This window comes from Chlorocebus sabaeus, chromosome 16, assembly GCF_047675955.1.
Source record: "Chlorocebus sabaeus isolate Y175 chromosome 16, mChlSab1.0.hap1, whole genome shotgun sequence".
NCBI classification, from domain to species: Eukaryota; Metazoa; Chordata; class Mammalia; order Primates; family Cercopithecidae; genus Chlorocebus; species Chlorocebus sabaeus.
The window spans coordinates 34302413-34328586 of record NC_132919.1 but is presented as its reverse complement, the minus strand read 5'-3'; the positions used below and the strand labels follow the sequence as shown (position 1 = coordinate 34328586).

The window sequence follows — 26174 nt, the reverse complement described above, 5'->3', positions numbered from 1 at the left end:
CTGCCAAGGGAGAAGTACAGATCATAAAATTCAACCTCATCCCTCCCCTCCAGATCCTGGGGCTTGGCTTTTACTGTATGGTTTTGTGAAAAGCAGAAGCAATAATCCAACCACATGTCTTCTTAACAAGGAAGTATTTTACTTTTAAATGGAAGGGCACGGTTTTTAAAGGGTCAAAGACCAATTCAAGGCAGGGATGGGCTGGGCAAGTTAGGGACTCTATTCTTTGAATATTCGGAGGCCCAAATACAGGAAATGTCAGGACAAAGAAAAGAACGGAAAGAAAAGTTTGGTAGGAATTTGACAGGTCTGCTTGTGACTGCTTTAGAGGATGCTAAGGCCATGTTGGGAATAACGTTTAAAATTCTAAGGAAATTGAACACTTAAACAAAGGATTTTTAGCAAAGCAATTTTACTTTTGCGCAGAAGGTTGTTTCTCCTTGGCCAGTCACCATGAGAGCACACTTGAATAAAGGGGCACGAGAGCCTTTATTTCTGACGCATGTATTGCTTTTGTACTTTTTTTACATTGGCCAGGGTTGGGTTATACAGTTTAAACTAATTCTGGTTGGCTAAATATTTGAACTTTTTTGTTTTAGATAAGATGGGCATGTAAGGGAGAGAGGGGAAAGGGGAAGGAGTGTCTGTAATGAGCTAGAGAGTTAGTCTTTTTTTTCAATGAGGAAAGGAATGTGAGCTGGTACTGTCTAACACCTGGTATTGTGGCATGTCTGGGCATGTAACAAAGGCAGAAAGGAAGCAGAAAAAAAAAAAGGCAAAAAGGAAAAAGGGGTGGGGAGGTACTATGAATTAAAGAATAAAGGATTGATTAGGCTATTTGAAGAGAAACTTCATCATATCTTATAGGCTGAAGCTGACCTGGCCAGGCTTTAAAGGAAATGAACTCAAAAAAGGCTTTGGATTTAAAGGAAATGAACCCAGAGAAGGCTCAAAGGGGGCTTCTCTGTCCAGTGTATGCCCAGGAGCAGCCCTAGATGAGGCCACACTGCAGACCACCGCTAAGCTTTTGGCATGAGTCTTGCACTCCCAGGAAGAGAGACAGATGCCTCGTGATAGGCATAAATCACAGCCCCTGTGTGTGTGTCACTGATAACTTGAACGAGCACAACTTTGGGAGGAAATTATATAGCAGCTTTCCTTTTGGTCTCCCGTTGTGTCTTTAAACTAATTCTGAGGGCTGGTTCTTCCTCTGCTCCTATATAAAACTCAAGGCAGGACCCATGATTTTTCTAGTTGCTCTCAACTAATACCAACCAGTCCCTGATATGTGCTAGTACCTCCTGCCTCTGGACCTTTGCACAAACTACTTCCCTTACCTTTGTCTCCCTTTTCCTCACTTTTCAACTTAGTAAACAGTGCTCATTTTATAACTCTTAACTGAAATGCTACCTTCTCAGAGAGGCATTCTCTAGGCCCCCAATATATTGTTTTCCATTGTGTTGCTTATCACAGTGTATATGTTTATTTGTGTGATTATTTCATGTTCGTCTCCAGGAGGAAAGGAACATAATCATTATGGATCTTTGTGTGATACTCTCGTTGCTGAGCAGAGTGCCCAGCACATGGTAGATGCTCAGTAAATGTATATTGGATGGATGGATGGATGGATGGATGGATGGATGGATGGATGAGAGGTGGATGGGTGGGTGGGTGGATGGATGGATGGATGGGAGATGGATGGATGGATGGACAGATGTATGGATAAATGGATGGACATATTGATGAATGGACAGATGGATGGATGGATGGATATTCTAACAGGAAGCTCCCATTGATTTTACCTTTTGCCTCAAGTTCCAATATGGCTTGACACAGCACTGTTACAGATCCTGTCTTTATTTATATGTTTTCGTGTTTTGTTCATTGTGATTTTTTCAGCAGTAATTTTGATTTTTTAAATAGTTCACCAAAATATTACTTATTTTTATTACTGAACTTTTTGGTGTCTCCTTGAGTTTTGGACACAAGGCTAGTGCCTCACTTACCACAATCTGGTCCTGATCTGCCCATAGTAAGCAGTTAATGAATGGTAATGATTGTTAAAATAATCACTGTTGTATCAAGAAGAGCAAGATATAATAAGACAATCACAGGCTTTAAAGTCAGGCAAACTTGGGCTCCAACCACTGACCTTGGGGAACTTGGGTTCCAACTGCTGACCTCGGGGGTGAAAAAAAGCAGCAGGGCCTGAAAAGGGGAGGAAGAAAGGCTGGGTACTTCCCAAGGGAGAGGAAGACTTCTGGACACCTATCAGGTGCACAGACACAGAGAGAAGCTGAGCACCTTTTGGCCTGGACTGAGCCTTCAAAGAGATTGGGGAGGGGTGGTCCCAGTGGGTAGAGAGGGCGGAAGTCTGGGACAAAGAAGAAGAAAGAGGGAATTGCCTGAAAGGATCGCATGAATCACAGTGGAGGACACTGGCTCAGGTGTGTATGGGGTCCTGGGGAATAGGGAGCAACCCCTAGGAAAGGAGACTTGCCCGAAGCCAGGAGTCTCTGGGATTCCATAGGGAAGGTAGGAACTTGTACAGAGTCTCAACTCCTCAACTCCTCAGCCTCTAGCGCCACATCTTCATCATCCAAAGGATGCAGTACATTAGTGATAGCTCCACAGTGCCTGAAGCCATGACTACACAGGACCCAGTGCAAAACGAAAGTGTGGGGCCCCTTGTTCAAAAACTACTAACTCCTAAACAATGACACCAGCAGAGCCTGAAACCAGTAGCAAGGCCCTGTATAATTGCACAGGTCACATGCCCATGATGCCAGCCCTGATCTAGAGCTCACAGCACAGTAACCACACTGCAGTTGAGGTATCCCAGTTCAGAATGCAGCGGGAGCAGAGCCCGAGGCTCCTACCCCATGCCCTCACCTCTGCCAGCCCTTGGGAGTTTCTCTGCCCAGGATTTAACCACAGGCCCACTTTCTCTAGGTTCTCACTTATTGTGCCAAATTATGACTCCCAGCCCTCTGGGAGCCCAAGGAAGCCATGGGCTTTAGACCTCAGAGTAGATTTGGTATCAGAGCCTTGGAGAAAACACCAAGGGCTGTTCCATGAAAATTGTGCTGGACACAGCAAGAACTTGAATGGTTTCTTTGGGCCCTGACAGTCAGGATCTCAGAACTGAAGGAGAGGAGAGTCAGAACCATGAGCACGAAGTCAGAAAGAGCCCAGGAGTGGGGAATGAAACATTCTTTATACTTTGAGTCTCATGTGACAGAAAGCTCTCTCAAAATTTCCTCGAGAAAAAACAGAAATAGTTTATTAGCTCATAAATTCAGAGTGGATGGCAGGCGTACAGCTCAGGGAAAACCAGTCCGAAGGCATTCAATTACTCAGGATGCTGGCATAAATGGCATTGCTCTTCTGAAGGCAGACCACAGAACCTTCACCTCCTGAAGGAGCTGCTGCTCTTCTGTCATTAGAATCTGAAAAATCCCCAGGAAGGACCCCAACTGTCTGACTGGGGAGATAGGTGCACATCTATTGCAAAGGAGGAGGTACTGTGATTGGCAAGAACCTCATAGAACCTAATAGCTACATGGATAGTTCCTCAAAGAAGAGGGCATCTTTCCAGAAGAAAGGAGGGTGCTGAAAAAAATAAACACATGCCCCCTGTTTTACTTTAAAAAAAAATACTTGTTCACAGGACTTGTCTTAAAGTATTGACAGCCATGCTAAATGTTAATCATACCCTTGAGCATTTATCCTAGAGAATGAAGACTTACATTCACACCAACAAAACATACATGAATATTTATTGCAGCATTATTTGTAATAGCCCAAAACTGGAAACACCAGATGTCCTTCGGTGAATAAATGATTAAACAAACTGTGGTTCGACCATATCATGGAATACTACTCAGCAATAAAAAGAATGAACTATTGGCACATGTAACAACCTGAATGAATCTCCAGAGAATTCGGCTGAGTGAAAAAAGCTAATCCCAAAAGGTGACATACCATGAGATTCCATTTACATAACATTCTTAAAATGACAAGATTATAAACATGGAGAACAGATTCATGGTTGCCAAGAATTGAGGAAGGGGTGAGGTGGGTGGGAGGGTGTTAAGTGTAGCTATACAAGGATTACATGAGGGATCCTTGTGGTGAAGGAACGGTTCTGTATATTGATGGTATCAATGTCAATATCCTCTACTATATTGTACTATCGTTTTGCAACATGTTGCTATTGGGAGAAACTGGTGTCAAAGTCAAACAAAATATAGAGATGAAGCTCTAAATTTAAAATGTCTTGGCTGGGCGCGGTGGCTCAAGCCTGTAATCCCAGCACTTTGGGAGGCCGAGACGGGTGGATCACAAGGTCAGGAGATCGAGACCATCCTGGCTAGCATGGTGAAACCCCGTCTCTACTAAAAAAATACAAAAAACTAGCCGGGCTTGGTGGCGGGCGCCTGTAGTCCCAGCTACTCGGGAGGCTGAGGCAGGAGAATGGCGTAAACCCGGGAGGCGGAGCTTGCAGTGAGCTGAGATCCGGCCACAGCACTCCAACCTGGGCGACAGAGCGAGACTCCGTCTCAAAAAAAATAAATAAATAAATAAATAAATAAATAAATAAATAAATAAATTTAAAATGTCTTATTTGGGATGCAAGAATTGCAATTCAAGACATACACACCGTCTGGGTAGTCTTTAGTATGTCCAAAGACCAAAGAGTAAGCTAGAGGTTTTATTTAAAAGAGAAAAGTTACATATTGTTTTGCAAGAAAGTTCATTGGTACTAGTAAAGTTTTAGGAAACCGGCAAGTTGTGATTGGTGAGTGATAGCAGTGGGTAAGACTAGTCTTAGAGCCACAGCAGGTTGTTTCAGTAGCTGTTAGATAAAATGGATTTCAGCAGTCAGGCTTGCAGAGGACAATATTCTTGGAGCAATGTTACATGCCCCAGACAGGCTTGCATGCAGAGAATTACATTATTAGACCAATTTTTGTTTGTTTATTTGTTTGTTTGTTTGTTTATTTGTTTGTTTGTTTTTGAGACAGAGTTTCACTCTGTTGCTCAGGCTGGAGTGCAGTGGCACAATCTTGGCTCACTGCAACCTTCACCTCCCGGATTCAAGCAATTTTCCTGCCTCAGCCTCCTGAATAGCTGAGATTACAGGTGCGTGCCACCACGCCTGGCTAATTTTTGTATTTTTAGTAGAAATAAGGTTTCACCATGTTGGTCAGGCTCGTCTCAAATTCCTGACCTCGTGATCCACCTGCCTCGGCCTCCCAAAGTGCTGGGATTACAGGCGTGAGCCACCGCATCCAGCCTAGACCAATATTATATGCCCTCAGCATTTTCTGCTCCTGGCATCTCAACTCTGTTTTAGTTGGGTATGACAAGAATGATCCAACTGTATGGTCAACTTTTACACTTGGTAAAGAGTACACTACCCAGGATCTCTCCATATTATTTCTTACAATTGCATGTGAATCTACAATTACCTCAAAATAAAAAGTCCAATTTAAAAGCATTAATGATCATGCTTATGTGTACATTATTTGTATACTATGGACACATCCAAAATATGCCTCAATTTGATCATTTCCATGCCTTTGTCTAAAATAGTAAGATCTAGTATCAGAGAAACCTTGGTTTAAATGCCAGCTTTGCCCTTTACTATCCATGTGGGTATATAGCAAATACTAGCAAATTACTTTATTGCTCTATGTCTCCATAGCCTTACCTGGAAAAAGAGATAATGACTGTACCTATTTCACCAGGTTGTAATTAAGATTTAATTATATACTACTTGTAAAACATAAAACAGTAAGTAGCCCATGTCTCATTGCAACTATTTACTATTCTTAGTTGCAGTTACAGCTGACTAGAATCTTCTTCCTCCCTTCTCTGCCTTTTGAAGCAGTATGCAGTCTCTGTCCTACTTTTGAGACCTGCATCAAATGCTATCCCTTTCAGAAATGTTTCTCTTCATCCCAATCCAAAGGGATGTATCTGGACCTCCCTTGAAATCCCCAATGGCCACAAAGGCTCTACAACTCCGGATGGCAGGAGTTTCCTCAATCCTCTATCTCTACCCTAACTAGAATAAAGCATCTTTACTAAGATTTATGTAGTCCTTCTGTAACAAGTACCCAGTTTAATTAAAAGCAACAAGCCTCAGCCAGGCACAGTGGCTCACACCTGTTATCCTAACACTTTGGGATGTGGAGGTGGGAGGTTCACTTGAGCCCAGGAGTTCAAAACCAGCCTGGACAACATAGCAGGACCCCATTTCTACAAAAAAAAAAAAAAAAATTAAAAGTTAGCCAGGCATGGTGATGCATGCCTGTAGTACCAGCTACTTGGGAGGCTAAGGTGGGAGGACCACTTGAGCCTGGGAGGTCAAGACTGCAGTGAGCCATGATTCTGCCACTGCACTCCAGCGTGGGTGAACGAAAGAAGACCTTGTTTCAAAAAAAATTTTTTAAATAAGGCAACAAGCCTCTTCTTGAATAAGGAACTATTACTTTTGCCTTCAGCAAATTTATAAAAAAGATAAATCTATCCTTATTGCCCAAAGGGAGGATTATCAGTTAGCTTTTGCTGCATCATAAATCACTACAAAAAGTAGTGACTTAAAATAATAAACAAATCACCACAAAAGGTAGTGACTTAAAATAGCAAACAGCTATTCTCACAATTCTGTGGGTTGGATGGGTTGTTCTCCTGGTCTGAGCCAGCTCAGCCAGGTTTTGAAGACCTAGGATGACCTTTCAGCTGGGACCCCTGGGATATCTGGAGACCTTTCTCTCCTTGTGGTCTCTCCTCCTTTGGAAGGCTACCATAGGCTGCCACACGTGGTGGCATAAAAGTTCTCAGCAGCAAAATACTAATAATGCAAGTATCAATGCACCAGCACTTTTCAGGCCTCTGTTTTCATCACATTTTCTATTGTCTCATTGTCCAAAGAGAGTCACATAGCCAAGACCAGATTAAGTAGGGGAAGGGACTTCCCAAGGGTATGCACACTGGGTGGTAGGAATTATTGCACCCATTTTTGCAAACAGTCTATCAAAGGAAGGAATTAGTTAAATATTAAACCAAGATCTAATTTCAAATCACCAGTGTGAGTTAGGAGAAACGTTTGGTGCAAAACTGAAAACAATTCACCTGACTTGGTATCACCAAATACACATACAGTGGCTGGTATACAGGAATAGTCAGAAGGTATTTAAGGGACTCTATCTCTGTGCAACCCTAGAGCAGTTTCAATTGCATGGCATAGCGCAGACTTTAGCTGCAGGCCTCTTTAAAGAGATATTGTTTGGATTGGTTTTGTTTCTCTAAAAAGGACCTGGGCCCAGTCTTACACATCAGGAGAAACAAGAAGATGAGTTGGCAGGTTCTGTTATTCCCCTTGTTGCTTAAGAAGGAAGTTTTCCTCACTTAATAGGCCATTTAAGATCGTGCACAAGGATTCCTGGGCAAGATGGCTGAATAGGAACAACTCTGGTCTGCAGCTCCCAGTGAGACCAACCCAGAAGTCAGGTGATTTCTGCATTTCCAACTGAGGTACCCAGTTCATCTCATTGGATCTGGTTAGACAGTGGGTGTAGCCCATGAAGGGTGAGCAGGAACACGGTGGGGCATTGCCTTACCCTGGAAGCACAATACAGTCTTACAAGCCTACTCTGGACCAAGCAGCTGACCCCTTCTTCGAACTCCCTTCTCACTATCTCTTTTGCCTAATAAATATTGAGGGGTATGTAAAGCTCATGGCCCTTGTCCACTAGAGGCAAAGTGCCCCCGACCCCTTCTTCCAAATATACTCTTTTGTCTCTTGTCTTTTATTCCCACATTCACCCCCTTTGTTCAGTCTCCCTAGGTCCATATAAATTACACAAGGGGTCGGGGAACTCACTCCCCTAGCCAAGGGAAGCCATGAGGGACTGTGTTGTGATGGACAGTGCTATCTGGCCCAGATACTATGCTTTACCCACAGTCTTCACAACCCACAGACCAGGAGATTCCCACGGGTGCCTACATCACCAGGGCCCTGGGTTTCAAGCACAAAACTGAGTGGCCATTTGGGCAGACACTGAGCAAGCTGCAGGAGTTTTTTTCATACCCCAGTGGCACTTGGAACACCAGCAAGACAGAACTGTTCACTCCCCTAGAAATGGGGGCTGAAGCCAAGGAGCCGAGTGGTCTTGCTCAGTGAATCCCACCCCCATGGAGCCCAACAAGCTAAGATCCACTGGCTTGAAATTCTCGCTGCCAGCACAACAGTCTGAAGTCTACCTGGGACATGCAAGCTTGGTAGTGGGGAGGGAGGTCCACCATTACTGAGGCTTGAGTAGGCAGTTTTCCCCTCACAGTGTAAACAAAGCCACCGGGAAGTTTGAACTGGGTATGGAACCCACCTCAGCACGGCAAAGCTGCTGTAGTCAGACTGCCTTTCTAGATTCCTCCTCTCTGGACAGGGCATTTCTGAAAGAAAGCCAGCAGCCGCAGTCAGGGACTTATAGATAAAAGTCCCATCTCCCTGGGACAGAGCACCTGGGGGAAGGAGCAGTTGTGGGCACAGCTTCAGCAAACAAACATTCCTGCCTGCCGGCTCTGAAGAGAGCAGCAGATCTCCCAGTACAGCACTCAAGCTCTGCTAAGGGACAGACTGCCTCCTCAAGTGGGTCCCTGACCCCTACACCTCCTGACTGGAAGACACTTCCCAGCAGGGGTCAACAGACATCTCATACAGGAGAGCTCCGGCTGGCATCTGGCAGGTACCCTTCTTGGATGAAGCTTTCAGAGGAGGGAGCAGGCAGCAATCTTTGCTGTTCTGCAGCCTCCACTGGTGATACCCAGGCAAACAGGGTCTGGAGGAGATCTAAAGCAAACTCCAGCAGACCTGCAGAAGAGCAGCCTGACTGTTAGGAGGAAAACTAACAAACAGAAGCAACAGCATCAGCATCAACAAAAAAGACACCCACACAAAAACACCATCCAGAGGTCACCAACATCAAACACCAAAGGTAGATAAATCCACAAAAATGAATAAAAACCTTTGCAAAAAGGCTGAAAATTCCAAAAGCCAGAATGCCTCTTCTCCTCCAAAGGATCACAACTCCTCGCCAGCAAGGGAACAAAACTTAACAGAGAATGAGTTTGATGAATTGACAGAAGTAGACTTCAGAAGGTGGGTACTAACAAACTCCTCCAGGCTAAAGCAGCATGTTCTAACCCAATGCAAGGAAGCTAAGAACCTTGATAAAAGGTTACAGGAACTGCTAACTAGAATAATCAGTTTAGAGAAGAGCAAAAAAGACCTGATGGAGCTGAAAAACACAGCACAAGAACTTTGTGAAGCATACACAAGTATCAATAGCCGAATTGATCAAGCAGAAGAAAGGATATCAGAGACTGAAGATCAACTTAATGAAATAAAGCATGAAGACAAAATTAGAGAAAAAAGAATGAAAAGGATTGAACAAAGCCTCCAAGAAATATTGGACTATGTGAAAAGACCAAACCTACAATTGATTGGTGTACCTGAAAGTGATGAGGAGAATGGAATCAAATTGGAAAACACACTTCAGGATATTATCCAGGAGAACTTCCCCAATCTAGCAAGACAGGCCAACATTCAAATTCAGGAAATACAGAGAATTCCACAAAGATACTCCTCAAGAAGAGCAAACCCAAGGCACAAAATCATCAGATTCTCCAAGGTTGAAATGAAGGAAAAAATGTTAAGGGCAGCCAGAGAGAAAGGTCTGGTTACCCACAAAGGGAAGCCCATCAGACTAACAGTGGATCTCTCTGCAGAAACCCTACAAGCCAGAAGAGAGTGGGGGCCAATTCAACATCCTTAGAGAAAAGAATTTTCAACCCAGAATTTCATATCCAGCCAGACTAAGCTTCATAAGTGAAGGAGAAATAAAATCCTTTAAGACAAGCAAAGGCTGAGTGATTTTTGTCACCACCAATCCTGCCTTACAAGAAGTCCTGAAGGAAGCACTAAATATGGAAAGGAAAAACCTGTATCAGTCACTGCAAAAGCATACCAAAATGTAAAGATGATTGACACTGTGAAGAAACTGCATCAACTAATTGGCAAAATAACCAGCTAACATAATAATGACAGAATCAAAATCACACATAACAGTATTAACCTTAAACGTAAACAGGCTAACTGCCCCAATTAAAAGACACAGACTGGCAAATTGGACAAAAGAGTCAAGACCCAGCAGTGTGCTGTATTCAGCACATCTCACATGCGAAGACACACATAGGCTCAAAATAAAGGGATGGTAGAATACTTACCGAGCAAATAGCAAGCAAAGAAAAGCAGAGGCTGCAATCCTAGTCTCTGATAAAACAGACTTTAAACCAACAAAGATAAAAAATGACAAAGAAAGACATTACATAATGGTAAAGGGATCAATGCAACAAGAAGAGCTAACTACCCTAAATATATATGCACCCAAAACAGGAGCACCCAGATTTATAAAGCAAGTTCTTAGAGACCTACAAAGAGACGTAGACTCCCACACAATAATAATGGGAGACTTTAACACCTCACTGTCAATATTAGACAGATCAACTTGACAGAAAATTAACAAGGATATTCAGGACTTGAACTCAGTTCTGGGCCAAGCGGACCTAATAGACATCTACAGAACTCTCCACCCCAACAGAATATGCATTCTTCTCAGCACCACATAGCACTTATTCCAAAATAAAACACATAATTGGAAGTAAAACACTCCTCAGCAAGTGCAAAAGAACAGAAATCATAACAGTCTCTCAGACCACAGTGCAATCAAATTAGAAGTTCGGATTAAGAAACTCACTCAAAACTGCACAACTACATGGAAACTGAACAACCTGCTCCTGAATGACTACTAAGTAAATAATGAAATTAAGGCAGAAATAAATAAGTTATTTGAAACCAATGGGAACAAAGACAGAATGTACCAGAATCTCTGGGACACAGCTAAAGTAGTGTTTAGAGGGAAATTTATAGCACTAAATGTCCACGTCAGAAAGTGGGAAAGATCTAAAATCGACACCCTAACATCACAATTAAAAGAACTAGAGAAGCAAGAGCAAACAAATTCAAAAACTAAAAGAAGACAAGAAATAACTAAGATCAGAGCAGAACTGAAGGAGATAGAGACATGAAAAACTCTTCGAAAAATCAATGAATCCAGGTGCTGGTTTTTTGAAAAGATTAACAAAATAGATAGACCACTAGCCAGACTAATGAAGAAGAAAAGAGAGAAGGATCAGATAGACATAATAAAAAATGATAAAGGGGATATCACCACTGATCCCACAGAAATACAAACTGTCATCAGAGAATACAATAAACACCTCTATGCAAGTAAACCAGAAAATCTAGTAGAAATGCATAAATTCCTAGACATATACACCCTGCCAAGACTAAACCAGGAAGAAGTTGAATCCCTGAATAGACCAATAACAAGTTCTGAAATGGAGGCAGTAATTAATGGACTACCCACCAAAAAAAGGGCAGGACCAGATGGATTCACAGCTGAATTCTACCAGAGGTACAAAGAGGAGCTGATACCATTCCTTCTGAAACTATTCCAATCAACAGAAAAAGAGGGACTCCTCCCTAACTCATTTTATGAGGTCAGCATCATCCTGATACGAAAAGCTGGCAGAGACACAACAAAAAAAAGGAAATTTCAGGCCAGTGTCCCTGATGAACATCAATGCGAAAGTCCTCAATAAAATACTGGCAAACCGAATCCAGCAGCATATCAAAAAGCTTATCCACGATGATCAAGTCGACTTCATCCCTGGGATGCAAGACTGATTCAACATATGCAAGTCAGTAAATGTAATCCATCACATAAACAGAACCAATGACAAAAACTACATGATTATCTCAATAGATGCAGAAAAGGTCTTCGATAAAATTCAACAATACTTCATGCTAAAAATACTCAATAAACTAGTATTGATGGAACGTACTTCAAAATAATAAGAGTTATTTATGACAAACCCACAGCCAAAATCATACTGAATGGGCAAAAGCTGAAAGCATTCCCTGTCAAGAAATGACAATATGTTGCGTAATCAACATATTGATTGGTGAATCTTGTGAAATCTATTTCTTATTTTCTTTCACTAAACAAATATGCATTTAATACTGTGTCAGACACCTCTGTACACCACTTCCATTCTATCAGCTTCATCTCTGACTCTAGCCACCACTACAGCAGCCAGTTGCATACAGGCTCTGCCCAGCTCAAGATAGTATAATCTGACAGCACCTCACCTTATCCATCATGCACACCCCTCTTTTCCTGCACCAGGGATTCTCTGATGCTGAGGTGTAAGAAGCACGTAAGAATCTGCTCAATACTGAGGCACGTACAACCTGCAAGTCTGGACAAGTACTTCCTACCACACCTGAGTTTATGTTAATGAAGTGTCTTTTGGAAAGCCTTAAGGATGAGAGCTGGTTGCCATGGGAGCCAACCGTGAGAGGATTGGAACTTTCAGCCTCTACCCCCAAACTCCAGGGAGGGGAGAGAGGCTGGAGATTTATCTGATCACTAATGGTTAACGATTTAGTCAAGCATGCTTATGTAATAAAGCCTCCATAAAAACCTAAGAGAGTAGGGTTTAGAGAGTTTCCAGGTTGGTGAACTTGGAACAGTGTTCAGTGGAGGCGCTGAGAGAGTGGCACACCTGCATGGGACACAGAAGCTCCAAACCCACTCCCCATGTCTTGCCCTATGCATCTCACTGACCTGTTCCTGAGTTGTATGCTTTATAATATAACCCTGTAAGTAAACTGTTCTTCTGAGTTCTGAAAGCTATTTTAGTAATTACAGAACCTGAGGAGGGGGTCATGGGAAGTTCCGATGTGTAGCCAAGTCAAAGAGAACTTGTGGATAACCTGGGGACCCACTATTTGAGATTGGCATCTGAAGTGGTGCCAGTCTCATGGGACTGAGCCCTTAACCTCTGTAGTCTATGCTAGTACCAAGTAGTCTCAGAAGTGAAGCATTGAGAATAGTAGTAGAGAAATAAATGGGAGTTTTCTTTTGAAGGAATAATAAGATTCTGGCTATATTTTTGAAATAAGGCAAAAATACTTACTAATGAATTAGATATGGGGTATGAGACAAAGAGAGGAGTCAAGGATATCTCCAGACACTGGACGAAGAATATTCCTTTCCAGAGACTAAGTGCAGAATTGAGAAGGAAGGCGGGCTACCCCCACAAGGGGATACTTTAGCTCCCATGTGCTCATCCTTGCCCTACACTCTACCCATTATCTTCTAGAGTAGTTCAGCTTATACTAGACAATCACGCTGTGTAAGTACACATCATGGGCTGTCCATCACGGGATGTCATATGAGCTGTGGTTACCAACAGAGATCACAGTTCTACAAGTTGAAGTGTTCTCTCTGGTGGTCCCCATGTGTACAGGCTATTTGAGCATCTGAAGGTGGTTAGCTCCTGAGGGAAAAAAAACTCCACTGTTTAGAGGATGAATGAATCTCCCAGGGGAAGGATCCATCATAAAGTATTTGCTGTCTCTGCCTGTACTTATTGGGACAATTCGGGAAGTCCACAAGGACAGTCCAAATCATCCTTGTCGTCTACTTCCTGTTGCATTCCCAGCATTGTTCGCATTTTAGAAAGAGCCTGTTAACTATCATAAGTCAAAAAACAGCGTTCTGACCTCTGCCCTGGGACTTCCTGATCCTCCTCCTCTTATAAATACAAGGGCAAAGCTGGCATCCTGGGAGCCAGGAAGCAGTGAGCCCAGGAGTCCTCGGCCAGCCCTGCCTGCCCACCAGGAGGATGAAGGTCTCCGTGGCTGTCCTCTCCTGCCTCATGTTTGTTACTGCCCTTGGATCCCAGGCCCAGGTCACAAATGGTGAGTCCAGTGAGCTTTCTCCCAGGCAACCAGGTTCATGGTAACTCAAGCTCTGGGACAGAGACACATTGCCCTCCTGTCACTACTCACCCTCTCAGACATGGTCATGGTACTCATTTAAAAGCAGCGCCAGAATATAGAACTGGCTCTGTCTGCAGTCTTTGGACCCTGGGAGGGGAATATACACATATGGCTGGTCCAATGTGGGGCCAATTACTTCCTTTTTCACAGCAAAATTATTTGATACCTTCCCTTAGCTGACATAGGACTATTAAGTGCTAAATTAAAAGAAGTGTAGTAAAATTACAAATTTGTAGAAAGAAGCATAGAATTGTATGATGTTAAAACTGTTACATACGATCTAGCATCATCTATAATATCCTTGTGGAGAAGAAATGGAACCAGCCACACAAATGACTCAACCAAGGTCACCTAACCATCATATTTTTTTGTTTAACAAATGCACTTCTAGTACTTCCTATGTACAGGGCAGGCACTGTTCTAAGTGTCTTACAGATATTAACACATCAATTCTATCTAACAACCCTGTGGGATATGTATTAGATAAAAAAATAAAAATGCAAATATGTTACTTTTGTAGGGAGAAAACAAAACATCAATTTTTATATAGTTTTTCATATTATTATTGACATTTTACAAATGAGAAAACTGAGGCACAGAACCTTAGATAACTTGGTAGATCACACAACTAGTAAGTGGTGGAATTAAAATATGAGCTAATAAGGAAGTAGTTATGGAAAGACAAGGCCATTTAATATCTTTTTTTTACCTTACCCAAACCATATTGAACATATTAAAATACACCCACATGCCTCATTACATATAATTCATTTAATGTAACCATATAAGAAATAAGTTGAAAACACTAGAAAGCAATTGGGGGACTAAGTTGGCAGCTGAATCGTTATTGCTAAGTCTTTATGTTTCAAAATGTTAAGTAAATATCAACTTTAAAGCTGGCTTTAAAATTATTAATAGTATATTTAATGTAATTGTTAAATTATATTAAATGCATATTTAATGTGGTTATTAAGTTATATTAAAAGTATATTTAATATTGTTATTGAATTATATTAAAAGATATTTAATACAGTTATTAAATTATATTAAAAGTGTATTTATTTTTAATATATTAAAAGCATACTTATATATTATATTAAAAGATACATGCACATTTATGTTTATTGCAGCACTATTCATAATAGCAAAGACTTGGAACCAACCCAAATGCCCATCAAGATAGACTGGATAAAGAAAATATGGCACATATACACCATGTAATACTATGCAGCCATAAAAAGAAATGAATTCATGTCCTTTGCAGGGACATGGGTAAAGCTGGAAACCATCATTCTCAGCAAACTAGCACAGGAGCAGAAAGCCAAACACCACATGTTCTTACTCATAAGTGGGAGTTGAACACTGAGAACGCATGGACACAGGGAGGGGAACATCACACACTGGGGTCTGTTGGGGAGTGGAGGGAAAAAGGAGGGAAAGGATTAGGACGAATACCCGGTGCATGTGGAAGCCCTAGATAATGGGTTGATAGGTGCAGCAAACCACCATGGCACATGTATACCTATGTAATGAACCTGCACGTTCAGCACAGGTATCCTAGAACTTAAAGTAAAATAAAAGTAAATTTAATTAATTTTAAAAAAAGAAAAAGTATATTTAATAGTTATTACGTTGTACTTAAAATATATTTAATATAATTATCAAATTATATTAAAAGTAAATATTTATTTAAATTTATATTATTTTATTTTGAGATGGAGTCTCATTCTGTGGCCCAGGCTGGAGTACAGCGGCACAATCTTGGCTCACTGCAACCTCCACCTCCCGGGTTCAGACGATTCTCCTGTCTCAGCCTCCCTAGTAGCTGGAATTACAGGCGCATGCCACCACACTCGGCTAATTTTTGTATTTTTAGTAGAGACGGGATTTCACCAGGTAGGCCAGGCTGGTCTCAAACTCCTGACCTCAAGTGATCTGCCCGCCTTGGCCTCCCAAAGTGCTGGAATTACAGGCATGAGCCACCGCACCCGGCCAAATTTTAAAGCTAACTTTATTCTGTGATACAGTCAATTGTGGAAATAAACTAACTTTGAGGATTAAAATTAAAAAGAAAGGAAAAAAGTGTAAAGCTTAGTTTCATTTGCCTAACAAGCATGAGGCAGCTCCACAATCCCATTTCCAAAGCACTTGGCGCTAGATGAATTTTGGAATGCAGAATTTCTCAGGTTTTAAAAAGCTAATATGATATGATGCAGCAATTCTATTTCTGGGTATACATCCAAAATAATTCAAAACAGGTACATGAAGAGATTTTTGTACACCCATATTTACAGCAGCGTTATTGATGACGATAGCCAAAACGTAGAAGCAAACTAAGTGCCCATCAAAAGGTTAGTAGATAAACAAAGTGTGATTCATACATACAATGGAATCTATTTGGCCTCAAAAAGTAAGGAGATTCCCTTGAATGTTGAAGTAAGAAAAAATAAAAATTTAAAAAAATTTAAGTAAGGAGATTCTGACACGTGCTACAATATGGATGACCATCAAGGACATTATGCTAAGTGAAATAAACCAGTCGCAAAAGGACAAATAGCGTATGATTCCACTCACATGAGGTACTTAGAGCAATCAAATCCACAGAGACACGACCTAGATAGTGGTTGTCAGGGATTAAGGGGAGGAAGAATGGGGAGTTGTTGTTTAATGAATATAGAGTTTCAGTTTCACAAAATGAACAAGTTCTCTGAATGAATGGTCATGAAAATTGCAGAGTTATTTGAATGTATTTGATGCTATTGAACTGTAATCTTAAAATAGTTCAAACGGCAAATTTTATATTTTTTATATATATATATATAACCACAATTTAAAAATGATTTAGTAAAAACTTAAACATATATTGATGGTACTTATCCCTGATGAGGCCTGGGAACAATATTTTAATCAAACACAGCAATCTCCTGTAACAAGCACATGAATATTTCTACTAACTGGGATGAATAATGACCATAATAGCTTCATTTCACTTAAGAGGATACTGTGCCACCATATGCGCTGATGAACACCTCTCCGTTTCCAGAGTACTATGGATTCCAGAAATGTGTAGAGAGACTTGTAGACTGCGTCACATCATGTAGATATTCCATTAACTGAACCATGTTAGATTTTGAGGTTACTTTTAGTATTTCAGAGTCAACACAATGTTTTCATGTCTACATTTTCAAAAGGTCCCTGAAAAGTCCCAGGGCCCTAAAGGAATAAATGGGCCAGGAGGCAGGCCTAGAACCCAGACAGGTGGTGGTGGTCCAGCTTCAGAGCCTTTCTGCCTCAGGAGGGGGTTGAGCAACGGGGTGGGTGGAGATGCTGAAACAATGCTCTTGCCCAGTGATTTCTTTCCCCGTCCTGTCTTTCTTCCAGATGCCGAGACAGGGTTCATGATGTCAAAGCTTTCACTGGCAAATCCAGAAGTTCTGGACAGTAAGTGATCAGATACGGCATATATTTAAAAGCAGCCAGCAGGTGCAGGTCTGCACTATGGGATCCATTGTCCCTGTTTACAGTATGGGAGGAGAATGAGAGGGTCCTGAGGGTGGTGAACATCTCCAAGAAAGATCAGGATGGGCTAGGGGAACCCCCTCCATAGATGCCTTCCCTGTTCCCCTCTGGCTGCCCCAAGAGTCTGCTCCTTTGGGGCAGAAGGTGCTCTCTGATGCCTGCAGGTGTCTGCAGATGCCTTCCTTTTCTGGGGGAAATGCTCTTGGTCCTGCTGTGGTCCACCCTGAGTGCCCTCAGACACACAGCTCAACTCTGGTGAGGATCTGAAGCAGGGAGATGCCAGCAAGTGCCGGCCACAGAGGAGGAAACATCTCTTCCGAGCCACGTGCCTTCTCACCCTCCACAGTGCTCTGGAGGAGAAAGATTGGTCCTCAAACGACCCTTTCTCTTGTTGCAGGCTTTCACGCTATGAAAAATGCTGACTGCTGCACCTCCTACATCCCAGGAAGCATCCCGTGTTCACTCTTGAAGAGTTACCTTGAAACGAGCAGCAAGTGCCCCAAGCCGGGTGTCATGTAAGTGCCAAGCTCACCAAACATGTGTTGAGGGAGAAGGACTCTGTAGAATCTTGCAGGGAGGACCTGATAGATGGGTGTCCATCACGGCCCACCCTCTGGATCCTGCCAGGTATGGGGCATCTGTGTCCTTATGAGGATCCTGCAGGGCATCAGGGATGAGACATTCCCAGGGGAAAAAGGGTGGGGAAGGAAGAAGAAAGCAGGCACAAGTCTGCCCAAGGATGCTCGCATAAGTCACTACGGAGTCCCACAGGCTGAGGGGGATCTCAAGAGGACACTGGCCTGAGTTGCCATCAGCAGAGAATGAAAAAAAAGAAAAAAAAAACTGGCTGTGTTGACTGGGAAATCTGAGGGGCAGGGAGAATGGGGTCCCCTGTCCCCATGTGCTGGACACACCTCAGTTTGTAACCTTTCTCCCCCTTGTTCCCCAGCTTCCTCACCAAGAACGGGCGACGTTTATGTGTCAGTCCCAGTAATAAGCAAGTTCTGGCTTGCAGGATAATGCTGAAGCTGGCCACACAGATCAAGGCCAGGAAGAACTGAACTTGTCAAGGCGAAGGGACGCAAGTTGCCAGCTACCAACTTTCTTGCCTCAACTACCTTCCTGAATTATTTTTTTAAGAAGCATTTATTCTTGTGTTCTGGATTTAAAGCAATTCATCTAATAAAGAGTTTCTCACTTTTTTTGTGTGATAGGGTCTCTGTCACCCAGGCTGGAGTGCACTGGCACATCTTGCCTCACTGCAGCCTAACCTCCTGGACTCAAGTAACCCACCTACCTCAGCCCTACAAGTAGCTGTGAAACAGGATGTTAGGACAGAGAAAAGAGACATACAAGGTGGGGAAGCTCGACAGCAACACAGGTTTATTGGACAGAGAAACCTGTGGAGGGGGAGCACCAACAAGTGCTGGAGCACCTGTCCTGCTTCCAGACTGGGACAATCATAGGTCTGGACAGGGGAGGTGGGGCAGTGTGGCTAGCTGCCTGGCAGGATGTAATAAGTGAGCCACTTCCTGCAGTCAGGCAGTGTGGCTGGGATCTGTTTGGCAAAATGTTTTTCATGGCCTGAGCCCCCATGGAAGTTTCCTCCCTGATCGGGGTGTGCAAAATGGCAGGGGTTTACTTGATGGCGCCAGTTGGGCTAACACAGGAGAGTTCCCTGACCCCCTCACAGGACTTGTGACAGGGGTGTGGCTTGTTTGCAAGGCTGCTGCACACTTAAACCCCTTATGGGAGGGGGAACATGCAGACGGGCAGGTGCAGGAGCCAGGGTGAGTGCTTTTGGGCTCCAACCCCATTGTAGCATCTAGGAGTGCATTACAAGCAATGCCCTTTAGCAATTGCTTTTTGTGGATAGCTATTCCATTCAGTGGAGAGTCAGGGTGACAGCCTTTTATACTCTCTTGGTACCCATGTCCTTGTCTGGCATCCAGGAAAAATCAGGTCACATCAACTTGAAGGATGGTGAAGGTGGGGATTTTACTGAGTGATGGAGTTGGCTCTCAGAGGAATGGATGCAGGGCTGGAAAGGGGATGGAGTGGGAAGATGATCCTCCCCTGGAGTTCAGCCATCCCGCAGCTTGTCTACTCTCCCATCGTCCTCAGCCAAACTCCTCCTGACATTCAGATGCTCCTTCTCTTCCCTCTCTCTCTGCCATGCCATTTTGCTGCTCTGCTGCTCCTCTGTTCCTCTGCTTGTAGAGCTTGGGGGTATATATGGGCACAGGATAGGGGTGTGGCAGGCCACAGTGGTTTTGGAAAAGTCAACATTCGGGCATGAAAATAGGAATGCTTGCTCCCACTTAGGGCCATGGAATTCCAGGCTTCAGGGTGGGCCTTCGTTGGGGAACTGCCTCTTCTACCCCGGGTATTTCCTTGCCTGTATCTGTATCATTTCCCCCCTCTAAGAGGCCCATCTAATTGCCATTAGGAAATGGACGATGATCAGTCTTAGCTACTTCCCGCTGATGGGGACATTATTTTGGGGAAAACAGAAGTCAGATTCCTCCCAGAGGTCTATATAAGGGTCCCTGGGGAAGGGGAGTCATCATCCAAGGCTCCAGTTGCCTGACCATTTGGAGTTTGATGACCTCAAACTTGAGAGAATAAAACAAGTTTTACAAGGTGTTAAGTATGCATGGGTTAAACATGTGTATTATACAAGGAAATAATCTAGTGCCAAAGATTACAGAAATAGGAAATGTAATATACTAACAACATTGTACCCCAAGCTGTTTCACCTTGGTGAAAGAAATTAATACTTGTAGGGGTGTGGTTAAATTTTAGAAGAAAGATAACTGTTCTTGCCACATTTGTAGGAGTTAACAGATGAACCTTGGGAATCCTGGGGTTTGTGGGTTTGCATGGTGGCCCTTAAAGCTTCTGCCTCTTTCTCGTATTTCCCTATCTCTACTGTAAAAGACCAAGGTAGCCACTTTCAGGAGGTCTCCTAAAGTACTCCCTGATGCCAGGGCCTATTTCTGCAACTTAACCCTGATATCAGGGGCTGCCTGAGTAATAAATTTATCATTTAGGATTAGTTGTCCCTTGACGGAATCAGGACATAGAGACCTATGCTTTACAAAGGACCCTCTTAGCCTCCCCAAGAAGGCAGTGGAATTTGCATTAAATCCCTGGTCTATCATGGATATCTTGATATAGTGAAGAGGCTTAGTTCTAGCCCTACATAAGCCCTCTATTATGCACACCTGAAACTGTCTCCTCTTCCATTCTCCCATCTTGTCATTGGAATCCCATTTAGGGACATTCATTGATACTGCTTCTCTTCCAGTTGGATAATATTCGCCCCCTTTCCTGGGTGCTACATGTGATACAAACCTCATCCCCAGATCTCTCTGTCACTTGCAGAGTGGCCTGTTTTTCAGTGTTAGTCAGGGTTTGGTTCAAAGTAACATCACATCTTCCTAGGAGAGTTCAAATACTTGGGTTAAATTCTGGAAAGCCTCTATATATCTTTCAGGATCATCTGAAAGCTTGCCAACATCCCCCTCAATTTCCTTCAAGTTCTGTAGAGAGAAGGGCACCTGGACCTTACTGGGGCAAATTCACCAGGCATCTGTTGGAGGGGAAATAATGAGACTGGGGCTTGTCTAGGGTGAGAATTTCTAGAAGGGGGCAAGTGAGAGACTGAAGCTGTATAGGGAGGATGGGGTGGACCTGGAGGAGCAGGGCTGAAGGGAGCTGGTTCCTCTGCTGGGGATACCTCTGGGATTTGTTTGTTTAGTTCCCTGGGATTGCCCCTTGCAGCCTCTCCCAAGATGGCAAATAGGTCTGGATTAATTCTACATTGTCAGCAAAGGTCTGGATTGCCCAGCAAGGTATAGAAAGCCTGCACATATGGGGCCTCAGAGTGTTTGCCCTCATGTTTACAGAAAAGCTGCAACTGCTGGATGGTATCAAAATGAATGGTTTCTTCCTGAGGCCAAGCCAGTCTTTCATAATTTGCCCAAACCTTTGTGCAGAGGGCTATGAGCCATTTTCCTCCAGAGTCTGAGGGTCAAAGCAGTCCCAGTGGTTCAGGATACACTCCAGAGGAGTATAAGCTGGGAGTAGTGAAGACAGCTGATTGCCCATTCTGAAAGGCAAGAAATAGAGGTGACCCTCATTTCCTTCCCTTCTTTTAGTGATAACTCAGGTTGTGATGGAGAGAAAGCAGGCATCCCCCTTGCCTCTTCTGTCTTTTTGTCCCCAAGTCCTAGTGACCTTGGCAGGTGCCATCAATGGGTGCCAAAGTGGCTTTTATTCATGTTAACAGGGGGGTCTGGGAGGTGAGAATATCCACTCTTACACAGTATGCCCTATTTCCCTTGCTGCCAACAACCTTTGAGCTCCCTGGGCCTCATCTGTGTCATGGAGCACGGCCTCCTTTCATGAAACAAGGGTTTAGTCAGCAGGAATTGGTTCTTCCCATTTACATTGTGCTTGTTGCCCGGCTTTGGATCCCTCAGATCTGGTTTTCCTTTCTAGGGCCTCAACCTGAAGCCCTAGATTGAATATACCCTGCCCTCTTGGTACCCAGATCCTTGTCTGGCATCCAGGAAGAATCTGGTCATCGTTCAAGAAGACTTGAACGATGGCGAATGTGGAGATTTTATTGTGTGATGGATGTGGCTCTTATGGGATGAATGGGGAGCTGGAGAATGGATGAAGCGGAAAGATGATCTTCCCTTGGAGTTTAGCCACCCCGCAGCTGATCTCCTCTTCAACCGTCCCCAGCCGAACTTCTCCTGATATTCAGATGCTCCTTCTCATCTCTCCTTCTCTGCCACTGCTGTTCTTCTGTTCCTCTGCTCATGGAGTTTGGGGTGTAAGATCTGCCTCTTTTCTAAGATCCTGCCACCTCTCTCTTTCCTTTGGGTAAAAGTAATATTGGCTTTCTTTCCCTTCATGGAGATCTAGCTGTCAGATGGACACAAGATAGGGGTGTGGTAGGCCAGAGTAGTCTTGGAAAAGGCAACATTTGGATGCAAAAACAGAAATGCCTGTTCCAATTTAGGGCTGTGGGTTCCCAGGCTTGAGGGTGGGGCATTTGCCAGGGAACTGCCCTCTTCTACCCAGTATTTCTCTGCCTCCCGTCCATATCAGCTGGGACTACAGGTACATGCCACCATACTCCGCTAATTCTTTTTTTTTGAAGAGACAGGATCTGGTTATGTTGCCCAGGCTGGTCTTGATCTCTTCGGCTCAAGTGATCCTCCTGCCTCAGCCTCCCAAAGTGCTAGTATTATAGGTGTGAGCCACCATGCCCAGGCTTTACTTGAATTTTAAGAGGAAAAAGAAACTAAAGGAATTACTGAACTTTGGATAAGCATTATCTTCAAAACAAGAGACATCATAATACAATTTACAAAGCTAAAAATATTACTCACCCAATTTAGATTGAATATGCATCAAAGATATATTTAACTCATTAGTGAGAGAACTATTAAAATAATTCAAAAATCATTTGAATAACAGAGATTTGTATAGTTTACTGGGGATGATGTTGTGAAATAAGTTTGTTAAATTAGAGCACACATTATTACCCTGTGGATAGGGCAATAGAAAAACCTGTAACTGTGGGATTATCTTTTTTAATAGACAGAAATCATTTGCATCTGGCTACACACACGTTTATAATTTAACATATACTTTCTCAGAATCTGGGGCCTGATCAATGGTAAACAGAAAATCAATCAAAAGTTCATTCCCCTATGGATTTAAGGAATCCCAGGGTGGGCCTTTTAGTCAACATTGTAATATGACCTTGAAAACCGTGCAGTCATCCTTTTACCTATTTCTTTCTTTTTTTTTTTTTTTTTTTTTTTTTTTTTCCCCGAAACAGAATCTTGCTCTGTCACCTAGGCTGGAGTGCAGTGGTGTAATCTCGGCTCATTGCAACCTCTGCCTCACGGGTTCAAGCGATTCTCCTGCCTCAGCCTCCCTAGCAGCTGGGATTACAGGCACCGGCCACTATGCCCGGCTAATTTTTGTATTTTTAGTAGAGATGAGGTTTCACCATGTTGGCCAGGCTGGTCTCAAACTCCTGACCTCGTGATCTGCCTGCCTTGGCCTCCCAAAGTGCTAGGATTACAGGTGTGAGCCACCGCGCCTGGCCCCTTTTACCTATTTCTAAGTTTTTTATTAGGTGTAAATTTAGTTTGCGGGGCAAGTTATTCGAGTTACTGGTGGCAAATCTGTACAGGTCTGCAGCAACCTCAATTCTTCCCTCCTCAGGAGAAAGAATTCAAATGAGGAGCCCAAGCGAGAAGAGACTGAGGAAGTGTTAGAGCAGGAGTGAAAGTTTATTAAGAAGCTTTACAGGCCGGGTGTGGTGGCTCATACCTGTAATCCCAGCACTTCGGGAGGCCTAAGTGGGAGGGTCGCTTGAAGTCAGGAGTTTGAGACCAGCCTGTTCAACTTAGTGAAACACCATCTCCAATAAAAATTAGCTGGGTGTGGTGGCAGGCACCTGTAACCCAAGCTACACGGGAGGCTGAGACAGGAGAACTACTTGAGCCTAGGAGGCAGAGGTTGCAGTGAATCGAGACCATGCCACTGCACTCCAGCCTGGGTGACAGAGTGGGACTCTATCTCAAAAAAAAAAAAAGAAAAAGAAAAAAAAGAAGAGAAAAAGGTTTAGAGCAGGAATAAAAAGAAAGTAAAGTACGTTTGGAAGAGGGCCAAGCAGAGACACTTTGGAGGTCAAGTGTGGGGTTTGACCTTTTGAATTGGGGTTTTACATGTTGGCATACTTCTGGGGTCTTGGGTCCCTTCTCCCCTGATTCTTCCCTTGGGGTGGGAAGCACTAGCGCAACGCCCTGCTTGGGAGGGGAGCATGTGCAGTGTGTTTACTGGAGATGTATGCATGCTTACTTGAGGTGTTCTTCCCTTCACTGATAGAATGCCCCCAGAACATCCTATACGAGTTAAACGCCACCATTTTGTCTTTTGGTGCGCATGCGTGAGCTCACTCGCCCAACTCCTGGGATCTTATCGGGAAGCTGCTGATGACCAGTTTCAGGTTTTTTCTATCTATAGGCACAGCCTTTCCCTGGTGCTAGCTGCAACCAATTATTATTCTAGAGAGATGGTTAACAACCCCCTGATCATCACCTTATGGTCGCCTGACATTTCTGGTTGGGAGGAGCCTCTCCTGCCCTGTTTATGTATGACTAGCTACCTACAGTAACAATTTGTAAGAGATTTCACCTCTAAACTTAAAGAACATTTTTCTTAATTTAGTTTTCTACATTTAAAGATGTAGTTAATATTACTTACATATACATCTCTATTAAAGTATATAAATGTATATGTATAATTTGTACACCTTGGAAAACTGTCTCATAAAATTCAAAAGACAGCACTGAATTCTAAACAATTCTAAACAACAACAAAATATTTTTTATTTGAAAAAAATGTTTAAGCGCTATGCTTACTTTTAGTGTGACTTGTCTAAGAAATCAATAGGAGAAAACTGATCAATAACCAAATAACCTTTATAACACTGAATCACAACTGTGTTAGAAGAACATCCCGAGAGGATGATAAAAGCTTGGAATTATTATAACCCTAAAGAAAGTAAACACAAATTCACGTTACATCTTATCTCCTCCCTACTAAAAGAGCTAATCTTGAAGTGTTAACTACAGTTTAGGAAACAGTGTTTTGGCTGGGTGTGGTGGCTCACACCTGTAATCCCAGCACTTTGGGAGGCTGAGGTGGGAGGATCACTTGAGCCCAGGAGTTGGAGGTTACAGTGAGCTATGGTTAAGTCACTGCATCCCAGTCTGGGTGATAAAGCAAGACCTAGATCAAGAAAAAAATTTTTAAAACAAAAATAAAAACTCTCTTTTATCATTCGCCCAGATGACACAACATTGTCATTTACTTAATATTTAACCCATGATAACCTCATGTAGATTCTTATTTTCCAACAATTTTTAATGGACCTTGTTAAATCAGCTTTAGCCTAAAGCTGCCTTCTCACTTATTTTAAGTTCAGCCTAAAGGTTTCTCTGTACATAGTGAACTGTAACCTGAATAGAGGTGTAAACAGACTGTAACCTACTCTTGTGCCAATCACTGAGTTTTGGCCAATCAAAGGGGGCCAACTATTCAAACCATGTTTGAATAAGGTAAACGCCCAGCTGTAATAAATTCAGCTGTTTCTGTACTTCACTTCCGTTTTCTGTGATCACTTTTCTTTTTCTGTCTATAAATCTACCACGCGGCTGTGCTGGGGTCTCTATGAACCTACTCTGGCTCAAGAGGCTGCCTTATTTGCAAATTGTTCTTTGTTCAGTTAAAATCTGTTAAATTTAATTTGGCTAAGGTTTTTTTTTTTTTTTTTTTTTTTTTGAGACGGAGTCTTGTTCTGTCGCCCGGGCTGGAGTGCAGTGGCCGGATCTCAGCTCACTGCAAGCTCCGCCTCCCGGGTTTACGCCATTCTCCTGCCTCAGCCTCCCGAGTAGCGGGGACTACAGGCGCCCGCCACCTCGCCCGGCTAGTTTTTTTGTGTGTGTTTTTAGTAGAGACGGGGTTTCACTGTGTTAGCCAGGATGGTCTCGATCTCCTGACCTCGTGATCCGCCCGTCTCGGCCTCCCAAAGTGCTGGGATTACAGGCTTGAGCCACCGCGCCCGGCCTTGGCTAAG

The 26174-nt window shown here is 43.2% G+C and overlaps 1 protein-coding gene across 1 annotated transcript; it reads left to right on the top strand.

Annotated features, from left to right (window-relative positions):
• The first annotated feature begins 13701 nt into the window (after positions 1-13701).
• On the top strand, positions 13702-18700 carry LOC103242761 (C-C motif chemokine 23). The gene is made up of 4 exons (XM_008011102.3): positions 13702-13900; positions 17363-17422; positions 17898-18015; positions 18450-18700. Exons 1-4 carry the CDS (start codon positions 13825-13827, stop codon positions 18559-18561), a joined length of 366 nt encoding a protein of 121 aa, XP_008009293.3. The 5' UTR covers positions 13702-13824; the 3' UTR covers positions 18562-18700.
• Positions 18701-26174: the final 7474 nt, after the last annotated feature.